This window comes from Trachemys scripta, chromosome 11 (assembly GCF_013100865.1).
Source record: "Trachemys scripta elegans isolate TJP31775 chromosome 11, CAS_Tse_1.0, whole genome shotgun sequence".
NCBI classification, from domain to species: Eukaryota; Metazoa; Chordata; order Testudines; family Emydidae; genus Trachemys; species Trachemys scripta.
The window spans coordinates 25,592,829-25,612,282 of NC_048308.1; the positions used below are offsets into that span (position 1 = coordinate 25,592,829).

Consider the following 19,454-nt stretch of genomic DNA (forward strand, 5'->3'; position numbering starts at 1 on the left):
GGAAGCTAAATGCAGGTAAGTCTCATCCTCAGAGATGTTCCAATAAGCTGCTTTGACAGACTAGCCTCCTTCTAGTCTGGGTCCAGCAATCACTCACACCCCTGTAGTTATTGTCCTTTGTTCCAGTTTCTTTCAGGAATCTCCTTGGGGTGGAGAGGCTATCTCTTGAGCCAGCTGAAGACCAAATGGAGGGGTTTCCCAGGGGCTTAAATAGACTTTCTCTTGTGGGTGGACACCCCTTCTCCTCTCCTATGCAGTATCCAACTCCAAGATGGAGTTTTGGAGTCACATGGGCAAGTGCATGTCCATGCATGACTCAGTTCTTTACAGGAGTTCCCAGGAAAGCTCAGATGTGGATTGGCATCTATCAAGGTCTATTGTTAGCCAAGTACTCCGAATTACTTGAATAACCCCTTCACACTATTTTGACCGAATCTGCCTTAGGTGCTTTCTACAGCAAACACTTTAAATACAAACATAGAGCCAGCGCTCATAACTTCAGATATAAAAATGATACATGTATACAAATAGGATGACTATATGCAGAAGAACATAACCTTTGCAAAGATATGTTACATGGCATATCTAGCATAAAACATATTCCAGTTTTGTCATATTTACACTCGTAAGCATATTTCTATAAAGCATTATGGGGTGCAACGTCACATTAAACCTATAATTTCTTATGTGCTGTTAAGTAGATACCATATAATTGAAACCTAGATTTTGATACCAGTTTCTTGCAATGGCTGCACCAAAACTTCAGGTTCTAAAGAACTGACAGTAATTTTTATGAAAGAATTTTAAAAAATTAAGTTATCTTGGCAAACTACATAGATTGCTTTTGTAGGAACCCTTAAGGAGTATATATCAAATGTCAGCATGAGTCCCATGGTGTGAGTCATTTGTATCCCTTTTCTTCCTAAGTTGTCATTCATTCAGAGAGCAACTGTTTGTAAGGCTGCTTTCTTTATGCCACTACAGAAGACTTCAAACCAGTTGTTAACATCTGGTTTCTCATTTACTTGCTAGTATTTGGCTCTTGCATAGAATTAGACATTTATACATAGTCTGTTCTGAAGGATTCTTTTTTTAAATACTTGCCTGTTTCCTTGTTTGCTTCCCTCCTTCAGACCCTTATAGAAATTACAATTAAAGAATTACCTTCAAAAGTATTGGGATCACCAGCATATCAGGTTGCTGACATGGATCTTTTAAATGTAAGTAAAACCTTAGTTATATTTTTTTTTTATATTTTGTTAGTGTTGAGAAAGGAGTTGGGGTACACTGAATATTCATGGTACACTATGTAAGCCAAAAGAGCCATATCTTGGTGAAATTATACAGTTCTCACGGGTATTTTTATTTTAGAATGTCTGGAACAAGTTTAGCATTCCCTTGTCACAGACAGTTTAACTGGATCAATAAATGAGATTAAAATGAGTTGAAACAGGGTTAGCAATTCCTTATGTCTGAAAAATACTCTGAAGAGACATATTTGTGAAAGTGACCTCCTTGTATTGTTGAGCACACTATTTATTGCAAGGGTCATAGACCGTACCCAAGAAGACAACACGGTCTGTTTATATAACCTTTTGTTACATGTTATTGATGGAGCAGTATGTTGATTAATAGTCTAGCTAATTGATTGACTACATGTGTGGTATGTCACAAAAAATGTTCGAGACAAAATAATCAAACTTAGCTAATTTATTGCTAAAAGTCAATAACCATACACCTCAGGAAGGAAAGGGTTAATATGATACCAGTCCTTCTGGGAAGCAGTTTCTTGCAGCACTGTTCAGTTCACCTTATACACAATGTTTGCTCCCAAAATAGGCCCTAAACCATTTGTATTTATAAGACAGTTGCTTACTAGTTAGAAAGCACTTCATAGTCAGGTAAGATCCAACCCACCAGTTCCTTAACTTATTCTGTACCTTCCTTATTTTTGTTTTGGATACTAGCATTCCCAGTACTAGTCTGCAAAAATACCTCACCTGCTTGTATCAGGGCAGAACATTAATGTATTTTGCCTTTGACAATTTACTAGCCACTTATGCCAAATGCCGAGTTGTCATGTTCCAAGGTTTTGTGGGATATATCAGTGAACAAGAGTGATTAGCATTTTGAGCAAAACAGCACAGTTGAGTTGGTATAACTGCCCAACATGCATACACACAATATTCATACTGTGCGCTTCAGACATATTAATGTGGCGTAAGTAATATATTTTTAATGTATACTGGCTAACTAGTGGCACTCGCTAAATATTGGCTGGGGCCAAATTCCATCATGAATGCGCTGCTGAAGGCCATGTTAGTAATTGGCAATTTGACATGTGATACACAATGCACTGCCCTCTTGGGAGTTTTTTCTGACATTGCTTGTCATTTAGTATTATATGATGCATTTTAAAGAAAAAAACATTTAGACTTCTAAATTACTTTATGAGCCAGGGATAAGTCATCACTGAGATGGTTAAGCAGTATCCAGAGAAGACAAACTTTACTAGAGGCAAGGAAATCCACTTCATTTTGAATAAAGACATGTTGTATATAAGTACAATCCCTTGGTTCACTCATGTCCAACACGTGGTGTGTTCTCTTTACTCTCTCACTGGTCAATATGGGTCCCCAAGAATAAATTTCCCCTCAAGCCTCAAAAGGATTGCGTGGAGCAACCAGGTATTTCACCCCAACATCCTGTAGCTTGACAGGGGGGAAGCCTGGGGACATCCTCTTTCTTGCTTGTCTTTGAGATCCCCAAGTAACTTTGTGATCACCTTCAAGGACAGGTTAACAGTCAGTAATGGGCCCCCAAACATGTTCAGAGTTAGTCCTCCATCTGTCAATGCAGTTCTCCTCTATCCATCAGTTCATCGCTATAGTTGTAGCTTTTCAGTTGTCTTCCAATCCCCACAAAGACAAGGGAACTGCAAAGAATGAAGATCTTTCTTCCAGAAGGTGAGGAATCTATTTGGGTGACAGTCCTTACATCTCAAGATCTCTCAGAAGTCAATACTATGCTGGCTACTGGGAGGATTTTCACTCTTATGTAGTAGTGCTGCTTTGGATAGGCGTCCTCAGTGCATCAGTCATACTATTGATACAGCAGTAAACCCATGGTTTCAATGCTATTGTTAATTTAGGTTTGTAGAAAACGTCATGAGCCTCGGGTGGGGCATGAGTTACAGTAGACTAAAGTTATTGTGGGTCATTATCTGGTTAGATGCCTCAGTAGCAGTGGCTACTGACAAACCTCTTTAACACTGTATGGAAGCACTCGAGAGCATACGTTTCTCAAAAAGAATCAAAGAAAAGTGCATTTAGGTGAAGGAGAGGGACTCTGCCCCCATGTCTGTATAATTTTTCTAACAAGTTAATTTAAAAAAAAATTCATCTGTTTTTGAGGTTTAGTTGCTGCTGTAGGGGTTGATTAATCTGTTTAATATTTGGCAAATACTAAATACGTTTTTGGCAGTAACTTGGCAAATGCAAAATCTGCCGTATAGGAGTCTGATAGTTTATGGTGGTTTTCTGCACTAGGTAAGGGTGTCTGAATAATTTGATTCATATTTCTCCTCTTTCCACCTACAAACTTCCGTTTCTAGATGTTGTAATTAAGTGACCACATTTTTTTGTACAGAATTCAAGTTCGGAATTTTAGTTGACTGAGTAAATTACTGGCCCGTGGAGTTAAATTTATATAGCTCCTATATATTGTGTTTACGGATCATTAACTGAAAGAAAAACCTACCCTATACACTATTCTGACTGAAATAAAAACTTCATTAATGAAAGTACAGTTCAAAAGGCTGATTAATTTTTTTTTTCTTTCAAGGGAACACCAGCTTTGTTCTTAATTCAACTATCTTTCCATAATAATCTGTTGGAATGGTGTGTAACAGATGAGAGGTAGGTGATCCCATTCTGGAACTATTTAAGAATGTTCATTTGTTTTGTTACTAAACTTGCCCTGTTTTTCTGTACCTCACTATGCTGACTTTTAGAGGCTTTTCCTGTGAATTTTAAATATTACTTCCCCCCATAATTGCTTAACTTTTAAACTTTTTGTTTTTAGGTTCTTCCTAAATTTGGAAGTCCTTGTGGGTTGTGTTTTGTCTGGCCCCACATCTCCTTTGGCTTTCAGCGAGTCTGTGTTCTGCATTATTAATCAGTGTGCAAAACAGGTGGAAAATAAGGAACATCTTTGGAGAATGTGGAGTATTGTCGTTAACCCATTGACTGAATGGATTAACCAGGTATAGTATTATACCAAATACTCATAAACATTTTAGTGTGTGATTGTCTTATCAGCAATGAGACTATGATCACATGAAGGCAAGAAATAGCATATTTTGACATTTTGGTAAATTCATGGCTCTTTTTAAAAAAAAAAAAAAAAGCACAGCCATAAAAAATACAGTTATCAGTCACCTGCCCAAAGAGTTTACATCCTTAGACAGACAGAGACAGTGCAAGTGTTACTTCATCTTTTTACAAGAGAGAGTAAATAATTGTAGTTTGTAGTTGATCAATAGTGGAAGGCTGTCCAAAAGTAGATTTTTAAAGTATGCCTCTATTCTGAAAAGTGATGTCAATATGACATTGCTAATATTTCATATTTCTCAGATATCAAATGTGAATAATTCATAAGTGCTTTTATTAGCTTCAGTGGAGTTTCACAGGAGTGATAAAGAACATAACTTGTCCTGCAGAATTTTTATGGCTAGTGATGATTGAGAAGTCGTCTAGGTGGATGCTTTGTTATATAAACCAACCTTTTGTAAACTGAATATTTTTATGTAGGGTCACTGAAATAGTGTCATAATTTAGTCACTTTTTAAAGTAAAATTACACATCAAGTAGATGGAATAATAAATAACTTTCCATAATTGATTTGTTGTTGTATTTTCTACTCTTCAAAATTAAAGGGACCAATTATATTAATCATAAAAATCATTGCTGGTAGTTTGTAGATGATGCAAATTGAGAGGGTAGTAAATGACAGGCCAGTTCTACAAAATGATCTGTATTGCTTGGTAAACTGGGCTCCTTTGAGTAACACATTTGAATCCTGCCAAATGCAAGGTCATATGTCAGCACCAAGAAAGTATGTCATACTTATATGATGGACTACAGCCTACATAACAATGACTCTGAAAAGAATTTGGGGTGGGTCTTTGTGTCTAACCCATTGAAAATGATCGCCCAATGCGAGGGTCCAGCTAAGACAGCTGCTCTATACTTGTAGGTATAAGTGGGGGGGGGATGTCAATGAGAAGTGGAGACATGCTATTTCCTCTAGTTGACGTTTGTGAGACTGTTACTGAAATGCAGTACCCAGTCCTAGTTTCCACATTTCAAAAACGGGGGCTGACAAAGTGGAAAGGGTTTTGCAAAGAGCTACAAAAAATTAATTGAGGTCATGAAAACGTGCCTTATAGTGAGACACTGTTTACTTACTTTTAGTCAAAAGAAGGTAAAAAGGTGACTTGATCAGTTTATAAGCACCTACATAAAGAGAAACTTATATTAGTGCTCTTTTACTGGACAAGGATATAACAAGGTTCAACAGTTGGCGTCTGAAGCTAAATACATTCATACTAGACAGAAGGTGCAAATTCTTAACAATGAGGGTAATTAACCATTGAAACAGCTTACCCAGGAATAAGATGGCTATTAGCCAGGATGGGCAGGAATGGTGTCTCTAGCCTCTGTTTGCCAGAAGCTGGGAATGGGCAACAGGTGATGGATCACTTGATGATTACCTGTTCTATTCATTCCCTCTGAAGCACCTGGCATTGGCCACTGTCAGAAGACGGGATACTGGACCAGATGGACCATTGGTCTTACCCAGTATGGCCGTTCTTATGAGATGGAGAATCTATCATGTGAAGAATTTAAATGAAAACTGAATGTCTTTCTAAAATATATATTCTGTCTTAACCAGAAGTTATAGGCTTGATGCAGGAATCACTGGCTGAAATTCTCTGGCCTGTGTTGTGCAGGAAGTACAGCTAAATAATCATAATGGTCCCTTGGCCTTAAAACTATGAATAGTTTTTAAAGTATTTTAAGTCACTTAAATTACCAATAAAATCTCTAGTTATTATTAATAATTCTATTACTTTAGAATTCATTTTTTCACTAATGTTGATTTTCACAGTAGCTAAAAGCCCATGCTGTCACACAAGTGTAATTTGTAACTTTTTAAAAAAAAAAATCAAAAATAGCTGCAAATTTAAAAATTGGACGGTAATAAACAGCTGATCCCAGTTATGATTCAACCTGGTGATACTGTAAACAAAAATAGCTCTCAGCCATGCTTGTACCGGTTTCTATTGCTTCAGAATGATTCCTGGAATCCTATTTTATAGATTGTTTACTCTCTCTTGCATTTTTCTCTTGACAGTGAAAATTGAGTGGTCATTGTTGCTTTTTTGTTTAACTAGTTGATAGCCTATTTTTAGATTCTCAACCAAACTAGCAAACACTGTAAAATTAAAAAATGAAATTACTCTAGTCTTAATTTGTAAAAGCTTTATTGAAAAAACTAGAAACCAAATTTAATCTGGGTGGCCTTTGCTCCTTGTAGGTTGCTTATCTAATAAGTTACTGTTTTGTGGTTTATTTAGACTAGTGAAGTAAATCAGGGAGATGCATTGGAACACAACTTTAATGCTGTTTATAGTGCACTGCTGTTACCCATAAACCACATTTTCCCTATTCAAGAATTTCCACAGGTAAGAAATGAAAACAAATCTTATTCTGTAAAAATGCATTGTTTCTAGTAAACATTAAACGTTGGCAAGCAAATCTTCCTTTGGGTCTAAGATACTGAATCTTATGTATGCAAAGTAAGCTGGCTCCAAATCCGCTCACACCTGGCTATTCTTAAATCTTTCTCTTTGTCTCCTAGAAACGTTTAAACTGAGTGCAAGTTATTTATTTTTTAGTTTTTCTACTTATCTGGAAGTTTTTGAAATGAGCACCATGCTGTATATACAGCTTAAAAAGAGCTAAGGGGACATACGATTGAGGTCGCTAGACTCATGAATGGTATGGAGAAAATCAACAAGAAAGTGTTAGCAAAAAGAACAGGAGTACTTGTGGCACCTTAGAGACTAACAAATTTATTAGAGCATAAGCTTGCATCCGAAGAAGTGGGCTGTAGCCCACGAAAGCTTATGCTCTAATAAATTTGTTAGTCTCTAAGGTGCCGCAAGTACTCCTGTTCTTTTTGCGGATACAGACTAACACGGCTGTTACTCTGAAGAAAGTGTTATTTACCCTTTCACGTAACACACAAACCAGGGATCACCCAATTAAATTAATAGGCAGCAGGTTTAAAACAAGCATAAGCAAGTACTTCACACAACACAATCAACCTGTGGAACATGTTGCCAGGGGATGTTGTGAAGGCCAAAACTATAACTAGGTTCACAAAAGAATTAAGTTCATGGAGGATAGGTCCATCAGTGGCTATTAACCAAGATGGTCAGGGATGCGACCCCATGCCCAGGGTATTACTAACCCTCTGACTGCCAGAAGCTGGGACTATATGGTGGGATAGATCTCTTGATAATTGCCCTGTTCTGTTTATTCTGTTCAAAGAATCTGGCCCTGGCCAGTGTCGGAAGACAGGATACTGGGCTAGGTGGACCATTGGTCTGACTTAGTATGGGCATTTTTATATTACGTCCTTATAAATAAACTTGTGTTCTGTATTTGTGTGTACTCCTAAGGTTAATGTCTTGGCATTTTATAGTCTTTTGATGATAAAAGCAAAACTTGTAACCACAGGGTTTCTTATCTATATCATATCTATATTTAGATCTTAAAGCAGTGCAGTTTTGTTAACTGAAATGTGAAAAAGCTTTTCCTATTAGAAAAATGTAGGCGAGGCTTCAGTTACTTGGTATAGTTCTACTGACAAATAGAGAAAGGAATATAAAAACACAAAATCAAGATTAGACTTGGTGGATCTCTCCCCACTGCTCAGGAAGAAAATCAAATAGCTTGCCCACTTTGACTTCTGACATACAGAAAGAAGGAAAAATTGTACAAACTGTTTTGATTTTTATATGTATAACTTCTGTTTTGGTCGTTAAAGCCCTCTATGAAGTCCTTGTTGCGCACCTGGTCAGAGCTGTATAGAACATTTGCCCGCTGTGCTGCTTTAGTGGCAACGGCAGAAGAAAATCTGTGCTGTGAAGAACTTTGTGCCAAAATATCTGGACTAGAAGATGAAGCCCTAGTAGTAAGTATAAACCACAATATTAAATTATATAAAACTCCTGCTGATGCAGTCTGCACATGGAAAAACACTTCCACTTTAACTTTTGTTTTGCATTTCCTCAGTTAAATTTAAATTTAACCATCAAACTTTGTTATAGGCCTAGTCAAACCTAAACATCAGGAGTTAGATTATAAAAGTATGTCTACACCAGTGCTCCCTCTAATTTTTTACATACATGTGTGGAATGAATTGTTATGTATACCAATATGGAGGTGATATGTCACACATCACCTCCATTTTGGTATACATAACAGAATTCGTGCAGTGGGGGTGGGGCTGAGGGGTTCAGAGTGTGGGAGGGGGGCTCAGGGCTGGGGTAGAGGGTTAGGGTGTGGGGGGATGAGGGCTCTGGGGTGGGGCCAGGGATATAAGGGGTTTGGGGTGCAGGCTGCCTCAGGGCTACGGTGGGGGGCGAGGACTCCCCCAGCCCTCTCTAGCTGCAGGAGTTCAGGGCTGCGGCGGGGAGAGGTGCCTCTCCCCTCTGGCCAAGACATGGGCCTGCCCTGGACTTGGCGCAACATGGGGAGAGGTGCTTCTCCCCCAGCCCTGAACTGCTGCAGCTAGAGAAGCCTGGGGGGAGTCCTTGCATGGAGCTTAATAGGCAGCTATGTGACCACGCAGCTTAGAGGGAATTTAGGGCTACACTGTAGGTGAAAGTGTGATTGTAGTACAGATAGGCATATGTGTGCTAATTCTAATGGAGCTAGCACATGTAACAGTAGTACTGTAAATGTGGCACCTTGCCCTTCAGCCTATGTTAGCTGCTTCTTTAACAATGTAGATCTGATTATAAACTACAGCAAATAGTACACTACAGTCAGAATTATTTACACAAACCAGGTGAAAAATACATAATCCTTTTCCTACAGAAATTAGGAGTTGATTCAGAGATTGTTTGAAGTAATTTGCACATGAATAGATTATAAAAATTTTTTATAAAGCATTTATCAAAATATCAAGTCTTTATCAATTTTCTAGTTTTTAACATAACCCAGCAACATAGTTAACAAGAATTTTGTTTTAACCCATTTACAGATCATGAATGGAATTTACATTGTCTAATAGGAGATGGCTTCTTCATGAAGTGAAAGCTCTACTGCCTAATATGGTTGTTAAATACACAATTCAGTAAATTTGAAATCATAAAATGAGTGCTGTTCCAGCTGAACAAATAGAATTTTATAATCAATATGGGAAGTCCTCAGAGCCTGTCTACATGAACATTTAATTTGTAGCAAGCTGGGGTGTGAATCTACCTTACACTAGCCTGCCGCAGACTAACTGTCCATGTGGAACCTGCTGATGTGCGCTAGTGGTTCAAGTATATGCTTTGATCTAGTCCTTTTTGAAATGTGGACAAGCCCTACATTAGCAAAGTAATGTGTCTGTGATTCATCCTTAGGCCTCCCATCCCACTGAACAGATGCATAGAACTGTAAGCTGCACAGGAGATTTTGAGGCAATTTCAGTTGATTAAACCTGGACGCTAATTATTAGCTATACAAATATTATGTGATTATGCTCTATCTGTAAAACTGCAACTGAAGGACATTTTTGGATTTGGTCTTTAAGTACTGAAGTAGAGTAAGACGTTGAACTTGCCACAAGCCTATTAGAGAAAAACAAAGGTCAAGCCTGAGAAATAGAGCTACACAATTGCAATGCTACAAATTTGTCACTTGTTGTTAAACTCCCTCTTGATACTACCACATCTCTTAATTCTAATATAGGAAATTTGCATCTGACTCTTATATTTTCAGTAATAGCTGTTGCACTCAGACTTATTTTAAATTGAAGAACTTCAAAGTATAAATTCTATGAAAGTTTAACAGTTTTGGCACAATTATTTAAACAAAATGTAGTTCTTTTTAGGCAAACACGATGGGTTGAGGGAAATGCTCTCTCAAACTTAGTGTTCCTATTAGCAATTGATTAATCATATGCCCCTTGAACTTCCTTGTTATGCAGATCTTATTGCTAGGTTTACAATATTTTAACCAAAAATGTGCACTCTTAGCGTGACAGTCCTTCAGCTAGCCACACATTGCGATATGATAAAACATTTCATTAGGGGGCAATTCCTCTAGACTTATAATCATTTTTTTTGTTCCTCTCTAAAGTCCTTCCATTTGCAAGTATTTCTGGTAATGTGGTGTCAGAATTGAATGCAGTAATACATGGGATAAAGCTAGAGGGCTGAATTTTTAGCTTGTGTAAATCTGCTTGTTTGAATTCAGTGGAGTGATGCTGACTTAGACTAGCTGGTAACCTGGCCCTGATTATTTCCTACTTGCAATTTAAAATTGCATTGGTCTCCTTGCCATTTATTATAGTTGCGAACATTTATCCAGATTGTTACCCACAATCACTACTAGATTTCTTTCAAACACTGTTTCACATTTTTCTCTACCCCCGTGGCCCTGGCTTTGCTAATGATTTTTGCTTTTTTTCCCCCTTAGAGCCTGTCAGTGGTGGATGGTCTCACCCATATTGTATCAGTTATGGTTGACTGCATCAACTTTGCACCATATGGTACTAAATATCAGCCAAAAAATATATGTAAGAAAAATTTCCAATAATTGGATTTGTTCCGTGATTTCAAAGAGTAAATGGTTGAAAACTAGAATTATTGCAAGTGATAAATTAGGTATTGTACATTCTTAACAGTCCACCTCTGAGGTATTTTTCTTTCTTAATTAAGAGTTGAGTCCAAGATTTTCAAAAATAGGAAACTAAAATTAAGCTCCTAAATCCATACTTAAGCACTTAGGTCTGATTTTTCAGAAGTATTGAGCGTTTAGCAGCTCCCATGCAAGCTTGGTAAAAGCTCCTTGGGGCTCAGCATATGTGAAAATCAGGGTATAGGTTGGTATATTATGACAGGTAATTTTTTCCTGTTTAGTGGATTATTGAAAACATAAATATCCTTTAAAATTGGGAAAATTTAGTTGAGAGTTCAATTATAGTTTCATTTTTTAAAGTCTTAAGTCTACTAAGGCATTTTATTTTAGTAGCAGTCCAAAAACTCCTGCGTTTCACATACTTCTTTGTTAAAAGATAGCCTAAAAGAACAACACTTGATTATTACTCTACAGTTTCCAGTTTTAGTTTAATGTATGATGTGCCTTGAAGAATTTATACATTAAGCAATTAACTTTAAAACGTAAAAGTTTCTGCACCTGTGGTTACGTTTCATAACACTTATCCGTGCTGCACTTGAAATGGGCATTACTTCATTTTATTAGTTTTGTGTCCCATATAACTGACCCAAAGTCCTATGTTAGTGAAATTGTTTTCCACATTTTATTTGCGCTATTGATCTATAAATACAGAAGGTGTTAGGGCACACAATGTTACTGGTTTTCCTGGTCCCCTGTCCTGTTCATAGCCATTAAAATTGAAGTAAACACTAGAACATCATTTTAAAGATGGAACTTCAAATGGAAATTGAGTTAATTTTTTACTGTAGCATCTGCCATCCTTGCACACATTGAGTAGTATCTTACATGCAGCTATCTAGGAGGACTACTCAGGGAGTGGAGGTACTAGTTCAAGGGTGGGCAAACTTTTTGGCTTGAGGGCCACATTAGGTTTCCGAAATTGTATAGAGGGCCTGCCCCATCCAACTCCTTCTCCCTCCCCCCCCCCGTTCCCTGTCCCCTGATGGGCCCCTCCAGGACCCCTGCCCCATCCACCCCTCCCTGACTGGCCCGGGACCCCTCGCCCCTGACTGCCCCATCCAACCCCTCCTGTCATTCCTGACTGCCCCCCTGGGACTCCTGCCCCCATCCAACCCCTCTGACCGCCCCGACCCCTATCCACACCCCTGACCACCTCCCCGAACTCCCCTGCCCTCTATCCAACCTCTCCCTGCCCTTCTTCCTCCCCCTCCCCCCCGCTCCCTGCCCTCTTACCGCGTTGCCTGGAGCACCGGTGGCTGGCGGTGCTACAGCCATGCCTCCCAGAGCACCAGGACAGGGAGCCATGCCACCTCGCAGCACAGAGCACCACCTCAGGCCGCGGCTCTGCAGCTGCTCTGTCACCCAGAGCATTGTGCCGGTGGCACAGTGAGCTGAGGCTGCGGAGGAGGGGGAACAGCAGGGAAGGGAATGGGGGCTAGCCTCCCAGGCCAGGAGCTCAGGGGCTGGGCAGGCGGATCCCGGGGGCCAGATGTGGTCTGCGGGCTGTAGTTTGCCCACCTCTGTACTAGTTAGAGCTGAAGAGAAATGATTTTCCCCTTGAAATAATGTGATGTAAACTTTTAATTGAAACTTTTTCAGTTTTATCCAATTTTGAGTATTAGTCCACATGACTAAATGTATCAGAATCTGGCCCTTCTGTTTTTTACACACAGAATTTGAGTATGTAAGATCACTCAGTGTCAAAGCTCCTGCATCAGTTCCAGGCCATAAGGGTGGGTGAATGGCAAATTGGAATCAAATCCACAGCAACTGCACTAAATTAGAATTTTTATTGGTTATAGTGGATTTGAATAACTGTATTTATACTGATGAGCTATTTTAGGAGTCCAAATATGCTGTTTACTATTGACCAGGGCTATTTCATTCTAATCCTGAGCTATTTCATTTTAATATTGTATGTCAGACAACATTGATTTGAATTTTGTATAAAGCAGAAGGGAAAGTTTAAGGTCACTATCTTTAATGGATTTATTTTTTACCTTAGCCCCACAGACACCTACAGATTGGTCTAAGAAGAAAAAGGAACCTCTTGGAAAGCTGGCCTCCCTCTTTAAACTTCTAGTGAAGTTGATAAACTCTTTCCATATGCTCAGTTCCAAAGATACCCAGTCAGAAACATTGATCTCGGTTGGCACTTCAATTATTGTTATTCTTCACAACATCATTAGCCATATTTCTTTGCCTTCGATGATCAGAACTATGTTTGCAACTCTGTCAAAACCACTTGCAATGTTTTATGAAAAAACAAAGTGAGTATTTCAGAAATTATGACTTCTAGATAAATGTACATTGTAATATTGCTGCATATTGGTGAAACTGTGGCATCTGCAGCATGCTATATTAAAATATAGCCCATAAATCAGGCTAACCAAAGCTTCTGTGAGGTACTAAGTGTCCACAACTCCTGCTGAATTTAGTGGTATTTGAGAGCGCCCTGTACCTTATAGAATTCAGCCTGAATTTCAGATATCAAGTTTGAATTTGTACAAGTTGGATACACAACTACTACTAGAATATTGGTAACCTATTTTCTGAAGACTCCATTCTTCAAAACTGCTGTATTCTTGCTCTGTAATTACATTGAGCATAAACTGTTGGACAGTGAGGTCTCCCTGGGATTCCAAATAAGGACTTGCTAGTAATAGCTTTAATTTGAAGGTGGTCTTTAACAATGTTGTTCCTCCAGAATGAACATAGTGTCAACCTCAGGATCCCTATCCTGTTTCTCCACTTAACCCTCACATTGAAAACTTTACTCTTTAAAAGTATTTTGTGTTTATCATGACTATCTTTAACATTAATACATTTATCCAAAATATAAACTTTTGCATAAAATAGCATTTATAAACCCCAGTCTTCTTTAATGTGCTAATTAACACACACTTCCAGTTATCTAATCTTACCAACCGAAGAGCTATTTCCAATTTGTTTTTCTTTAAACAGATTCCAATAGGAATATACAATATCTTAAGTAATCCACTTTGAAACTGTATAGCAGAAGGTATAAAGAAATTTATTCAGTATACAGTTGCATGGGTTAAGCACTATTAAGAATCAGAGGGGTAGCCGTGTTAATCTGGATCTGTAAAAAGCAACAGAGACTAACAGATGTATTGGAGCATAAGCTTTTGTGGGTGAATACCCGCTTCGTCAGACGCATGTTTTCAACTTAACTAAAAGCCTAAAATGTTTTAACTGGGGGAAATTTTATATAAAGGTTTTGAAATATTTTTGCAATGCTCTGCATTCCATTGTATTTTCCAAAGACTTTCCTTTAAAAATGTTTATTTTTGGAGGTGAAAACTATTAATCTGTTTAATTTTCACCATGCAAGGTGGTTACAGTTAAGCCTATTGGATACTGTATTAAACTTTCTCCATGTGCTCCTGCAGCTATGTATGCAAAAATCTCTCTGAAGTTAGTTAGGGAAGTTTACTTGCAGAGTCGGTGTAGCTCAGACCAAGAGGAGCAGAAGGAAGGTAGCAGAAATTACTCTAATAGAAAACAATTAGTTATGGATCTGTAAACTACTCTGTGGGGATTATTAGAACTAATTTTTAATTGTTATGCTCATTAGCTTAAAAAGTTTGTTTATGGCCATTATGGGGGAATCAAGAAGGGTTGTCAATTATTAAATGTAGCTATTAAAATAATATGCAACTTCATATGTTGGTGTGAGACCTTGAAGATAGACTATTGCATCTTTTCAAGTGTCGTATATCAACATTGTTGGAAACGTTTGATGAGAACAAATAGGATTAAGAAATATTTCATGAATACTTCATCCATACTATGTTCTTTCTTTCATAGGCTTGCTGATGTATCTAGAGTGTACAGTAGTCTCAGCAACAAGGTAAATTTTAGCAGAAAAAGTCTGGGAAAGAACTAATACTGTATGACATTTAAATCTGAGAATTTTGTGCTCTAAAAACAAAATTGTATTTGTATTAAGGCAAGCTAGTAAGCATTTCGCTTAAAGGTGTACTACAAACTTGAACTGAAAACTGGCTAGGGTGAAGTACAAACCTACGTTGAATTAAATATTATGGGCTCCTTCATACATAGAGGTTTAGTATTTCTGTGGAACTGAGTCCAGGCCATATTCTTGTCATATCCACATAAACTGCCACTATATAAATCTTGTTTATTTCACTATTTTAATTTTTAGAAGATGTACGTGATTCAAAAATTATTTACACCTTTCTCTTTTTTTCCAGTTAGAAAAACTTTTGGGAGAGATCATTGTATGTTTACAATCCTACTATACTGGATTTTATGATAGTGACCTATTAGAGCAGCTCTCTCCATTGCTATGCATAATCTTTCTGCATAAGAGTAAACAGATACGCAACCAAAGTGCTCAGTTCTGGAATGCAACATTTGCTAAAGCTACAGTGTTAACTTACCCTGAAGAATTAAAGTAAGATGCTCTCTTGTGTATTTGTTATGTTTGATTTTGCTACATAATCACAGAGTATTTATAAATCAAGCCAAGCTAACTTAAGCTTTTTAATTTGTTATTGGACATAAACATCAAAAAAATCATAACTTCTTATAAATAAGATGTTAAGTAGGGAAAACTGTTCCTAAATTCAGGATTTAACCTTGGTCAAGTACATAGAGATAAAAAATAATCAAACCACTAATTGTGATTAAGTCATGAAAGTATCCTAATATAGGAGTGAATTTGTATGGAATGAGAATTTAAATGTGAAGTTTTATTTTAGGAATTTTGGAAGGAAAGGAAAAGGTGTTCATGGATTATCGGGATAGTTTGGAAGTTCTCACAAATGAGTTCTTTGCCTGTAAAAAGCTTCAGATCTAAAAAATACACTTTCTTGTACAAGTATATCTGTAGATGTACAGAATCTGTGCGCTTCATTCTGCTGCACCGTATATGAGCTGCTTATTAGAAGTAGTAGTGAACTTAACGACCTTATGGGGAAAGTGCACAAATCTTATTTTTTTTCCCTTAAACAGATCCATATTAAGCCAAGCCAAAAAGAAAATTCTGCTTTTACTACCTGGTTTTGAAAGTGTTGAGGTAGTGGAAGAATCCAGTGGTCCATTTTCTGATGCTGTAAGTATCTATTATGTTACTACTTATGTGTGGTTTACTCCATACAGTTCTGGAATTGTGCTGGACATAGTAACAATGTCCTATGGAGTTACAGTAATCAAGATTTTGCTATAATGATTGGAGGTTGATTAGGGTTTGCGGTAATAACCATATCCTAAATTAGAATAACCAGAGGTTGAAGGGCCTAGGCTGAGATGACATTTGGTAAATAATAACTAGGATTTTATCTTAACTATTGGCCTGTTCTTACGCAGCATATCTGCAAAAATCTTTACATTTTAGAGGAAAATACAGGGGAAGGTAAGCAAACATATTTTTCAAAGTCATGAGTGAAATTGAATCTTATGCAAAGTTTCAATAAATTATCTACTTCATCTATTTACACTAAACACAATTTTTATTTCTCTTTAAACAGACAGAAAATTCCCAGTGGGATGCAAAGATAAGTGGAATAGAAGTAAAATCAGGTGGAAAAAGGGATTCCTTGCTGACACAGGCCAATGGTCTGAAAGACAAGACTACCACTGCTCACGTAACAGCAGCAAAGGTAAGGTGCATAGAAATGGATGTAATAAAAGTAAATATTACTTTATGCTGACTTTCTTCCACAAGAGACTGTCGAATATGCTGTTTTTGTATCTCATAGACTCGTAGACTTTAAGGTCAGAAGGGACCATTATGATCATCTAGTCTGACCTCCCGCATGATGCAGGCCACAAAGCCGTCCCAACCCTTTCCTTTGACTCTGCTGTTGAAGTCCCCAAATCCTGTGGTTTAGAGACTTCAATTAGCAGAGAATCCTCCAGCTAGCGATTGCGGAGGAAGGCAAAAAACCTCCAGGGCCTCTGCCAATCTACTCCGGAGGAAAATTCCTTCCCGACCCCAAATATGGCGATCAGTAGAACCCCGAGCATCTCAAGTCCACCAGTCTGAAGCAAGCCGGCCTAATAGCAGTTGGCTGTTAGTTTTTCCCTATTCAGATCGTCTAGTATGTTTGGAGTTTTCTTTTTTGTTATTGCTATGGAAACTTAAGGCAAGGTAGGTTTTATAAGGAGTGGAAGTTTAATCAACGGAGGCTCCATAAGGGAGAGTAGCCAGCAGGATGCTGAACATTAAGATCTGATTCGTTGTGTTTGGCTGTGTATTATGGCAAAGTATTGGGGGGGGGTGTTTGTGTGTATCCTGCTGTAGGTGCACATGCACCTCATGCATCTGAGATTGGATTGCTTTGACTAGCAGTGTCCATCAGGGCTGTGCATGTACCCTGTGCCGCCTTGTGCTCCTGTGAGGTTATGAATGGTGGCACAGCCAGGACCTTCCCCAGCTCCCTCTTACAGCCTGGGTAGCAGGATGGAACCTGGTAAGTGTCTAACCCACTACTTTGACCTTCAGGCTCATCTTTTAGACTAATTTTGTGAAGAAATTCCTCTTTGCCCACCTTATCTTCATTAATACTTTAATGTGGACATTCCTAAAAAACTATCCCAGAAAGACACCCCTATGTAGCTGGCTGAGGGTGAGGTGCCTCATGCCAACCCCCAATGGCAGACCCTAAACCTTCAGGGTATAAGCACTAACTGACTTTCAGTGGACTTATTCTCTTTGTTAATGGGCGGAATGGATGCCTTTTTCTTTCTGGGGGAGAGGCACCTCCTCTTAAGTATTCAGTGTGCAAATCCTTCTCATCGATGATTTGCAAGGTGAGGACAGCATGGCTGAAGCTACACACACACACACACAATCAATACGCATTATCTCAGACCTAGAGGAGATCTCCAAATCTAACGGGTCTTCCTCAGTGAGTGCCCCTCTGAGCAGACACCCCATCCGAGGACCCAGCAGCAAAAGGCAGGAAAGAAAACATCTTTGAAATAGAAACTGGTTACATTGGTGCTCATCACCCCAACACCAAAGCCTTCAGTATTAGCTGATGCTACTCCCAACACCGGTGCCAGCAGCTGCTTTGACACCAGTACTGGCAGACTTGGCACTTGCTTCTCTGGTACTGACAACATCATCATTGGCATCAGTACCACAATACACTGGCGAGGCCAAAAGTAAGGGCGAGTGGAGACCAGTCAGATACACTTCCCCATAGAGAAGAGAGACATCAGACCTCCAAGAATAGGGGCCTAGTCCTCCTCCAAGGAAGTGGCCCTAAGTAAGCTGGCACTGCTAGCATCTGCACTGACAAAGGCATATGTGCCAACCGCTGCACCTATTATAGGACCAAGGTACATCTTAGAGAGCTGTTGAGATTTCCTCCAGGGAACATCATTGGTACTGGTGCAGCACTACAGCATTGCAATTTGAAGTACATCTTTGTTGCCAGATTACTTCTTCATATCAGCAACAAACAGTGATGCTCTGTTACCTTCTGAGAGTGATCCTAGAGCTGGTACTCTCTCTGAGCACTGCCTCAAAAAAGACATGAGTGGCGTTGGGCCAACTTGAGGCAACCAGGTTAGTTGCCATATGCCATGCCAACCTATCCATACTGGGGATATTTTTTGATAAGGGCACATGGGAGCTAGCAAAGTGCTCTGGCACGCTCTGGCTACCTTCCAACCTGTCTCTAAACAGGTGGAGAAGCTCTGTCAGGTGCCTCCAGAAAACTTGGAAGGCTTTTAATCCCACCAGATCCAGGGCCACTGGTAGTTGTTGAAGTCTAGGACAAATTGAAATTGACAAAAGGCATGCCCAAGGATAACCCCCAAAAAACTAGCTCTGTTTTGGCTCAAAGCCTACTCATCCACCTCACTGCAGTTCTGTGTGGCAAGCTACCAGGCATTGTTCATCAAATGTAATTTCCTCATATGGGAGAGAATGACTCCCTTCCTGGCAAAAGTGCCACAAGACACTAGGGAGGAATTAAAGGAGATTATAAGGGAAGACCAAACAGCTGCCCGAACAGCCTTGCAGGTAGTCATGGACTCCTCCAACATGACTGCGGCTGTCCTGGCAGTTAGCATCCAGAATTCTGAGGGAGGTTCAGGGTCATGAGACACCTCCCATTCAAGGGGTTAGAGCTCTTCACCAAAAGAACAATGAAGGACACCTTGAAGGACTCAAGGGCCATTGTGAGGTCACTGAGGATTTGTACACCAATCCCTTACAGGAAGCTCTGCAAATACCAGTTTCAAAAGAAACAGCTGGTTCACCCATACTTTCAGAGCAGACAGCCAGTTTTACCCATCATGGAAACGATCGTGATACTCAAGTCGACACTCACAGTATCAAAATTTCTCAAGAGGCTTTTATACTCTTACCTGCTGGTTAGAGAACCTACTTCCACCTGGCAGCTCTATATAATCATCCTGAGGCTCATGGATCCTCTGTTTTGAGCCTCTCTCAGAATGCTCCCTTCA

At 39.0% G+C, this 19,454-nt stretch overlaps 1 protein-coding gene across 1 annotated transcript in view; it reads left to right on the forward strand.

Annotated features, from left to right (window-relative positions):
- The window catches only part of RIF1 (replication timing regulatory factor 1), a 54,950-nt gene that overhangs the window by 21,452 nt on the left and 14,044 nt on the right, over positions 1-19,454 (forward strand). The window contains exons 15-25 of the mRNA XM_034785582.1: positions 1,134-1,220; positions 3,844-3,917; positions 4,084-4,264; positions 6,641-6,748; positions 8,119-8,265; positions 10,764-10,863; positions 12,991-13,255; positions 14,817-14,859; positions 15,224-15,426; positions 15,987-16,086; positions 16,502-16,633. Coding sequence (XP_034641473.1) covers positions 1,134-1,220; positions 3,844-3,917; positions 4,084-4,264; positions 6,641-6,748; positions 8,119-8,265; positions 10,764-10,863; positions 12,991-13,255; positions 14,817-14,859; positions 15,224-15,426; positions 15,987-16,086; positions 16,502-16,633 — 1,440 coding nt within the window. The remainder of the gene's footprint in view (positions 1-1,133; positions 1,221-3,843; positions 3,918-4,083; positions 4,265-6,640; positions 6,749-8,118; positions 8,266-10,763; positions 10,864-12,990; positions 13,256-14,816; positions 14,860-15,223; positions 15,427-15,986; positions 16,087-16,501; positions 16,634-19,454) is intronic.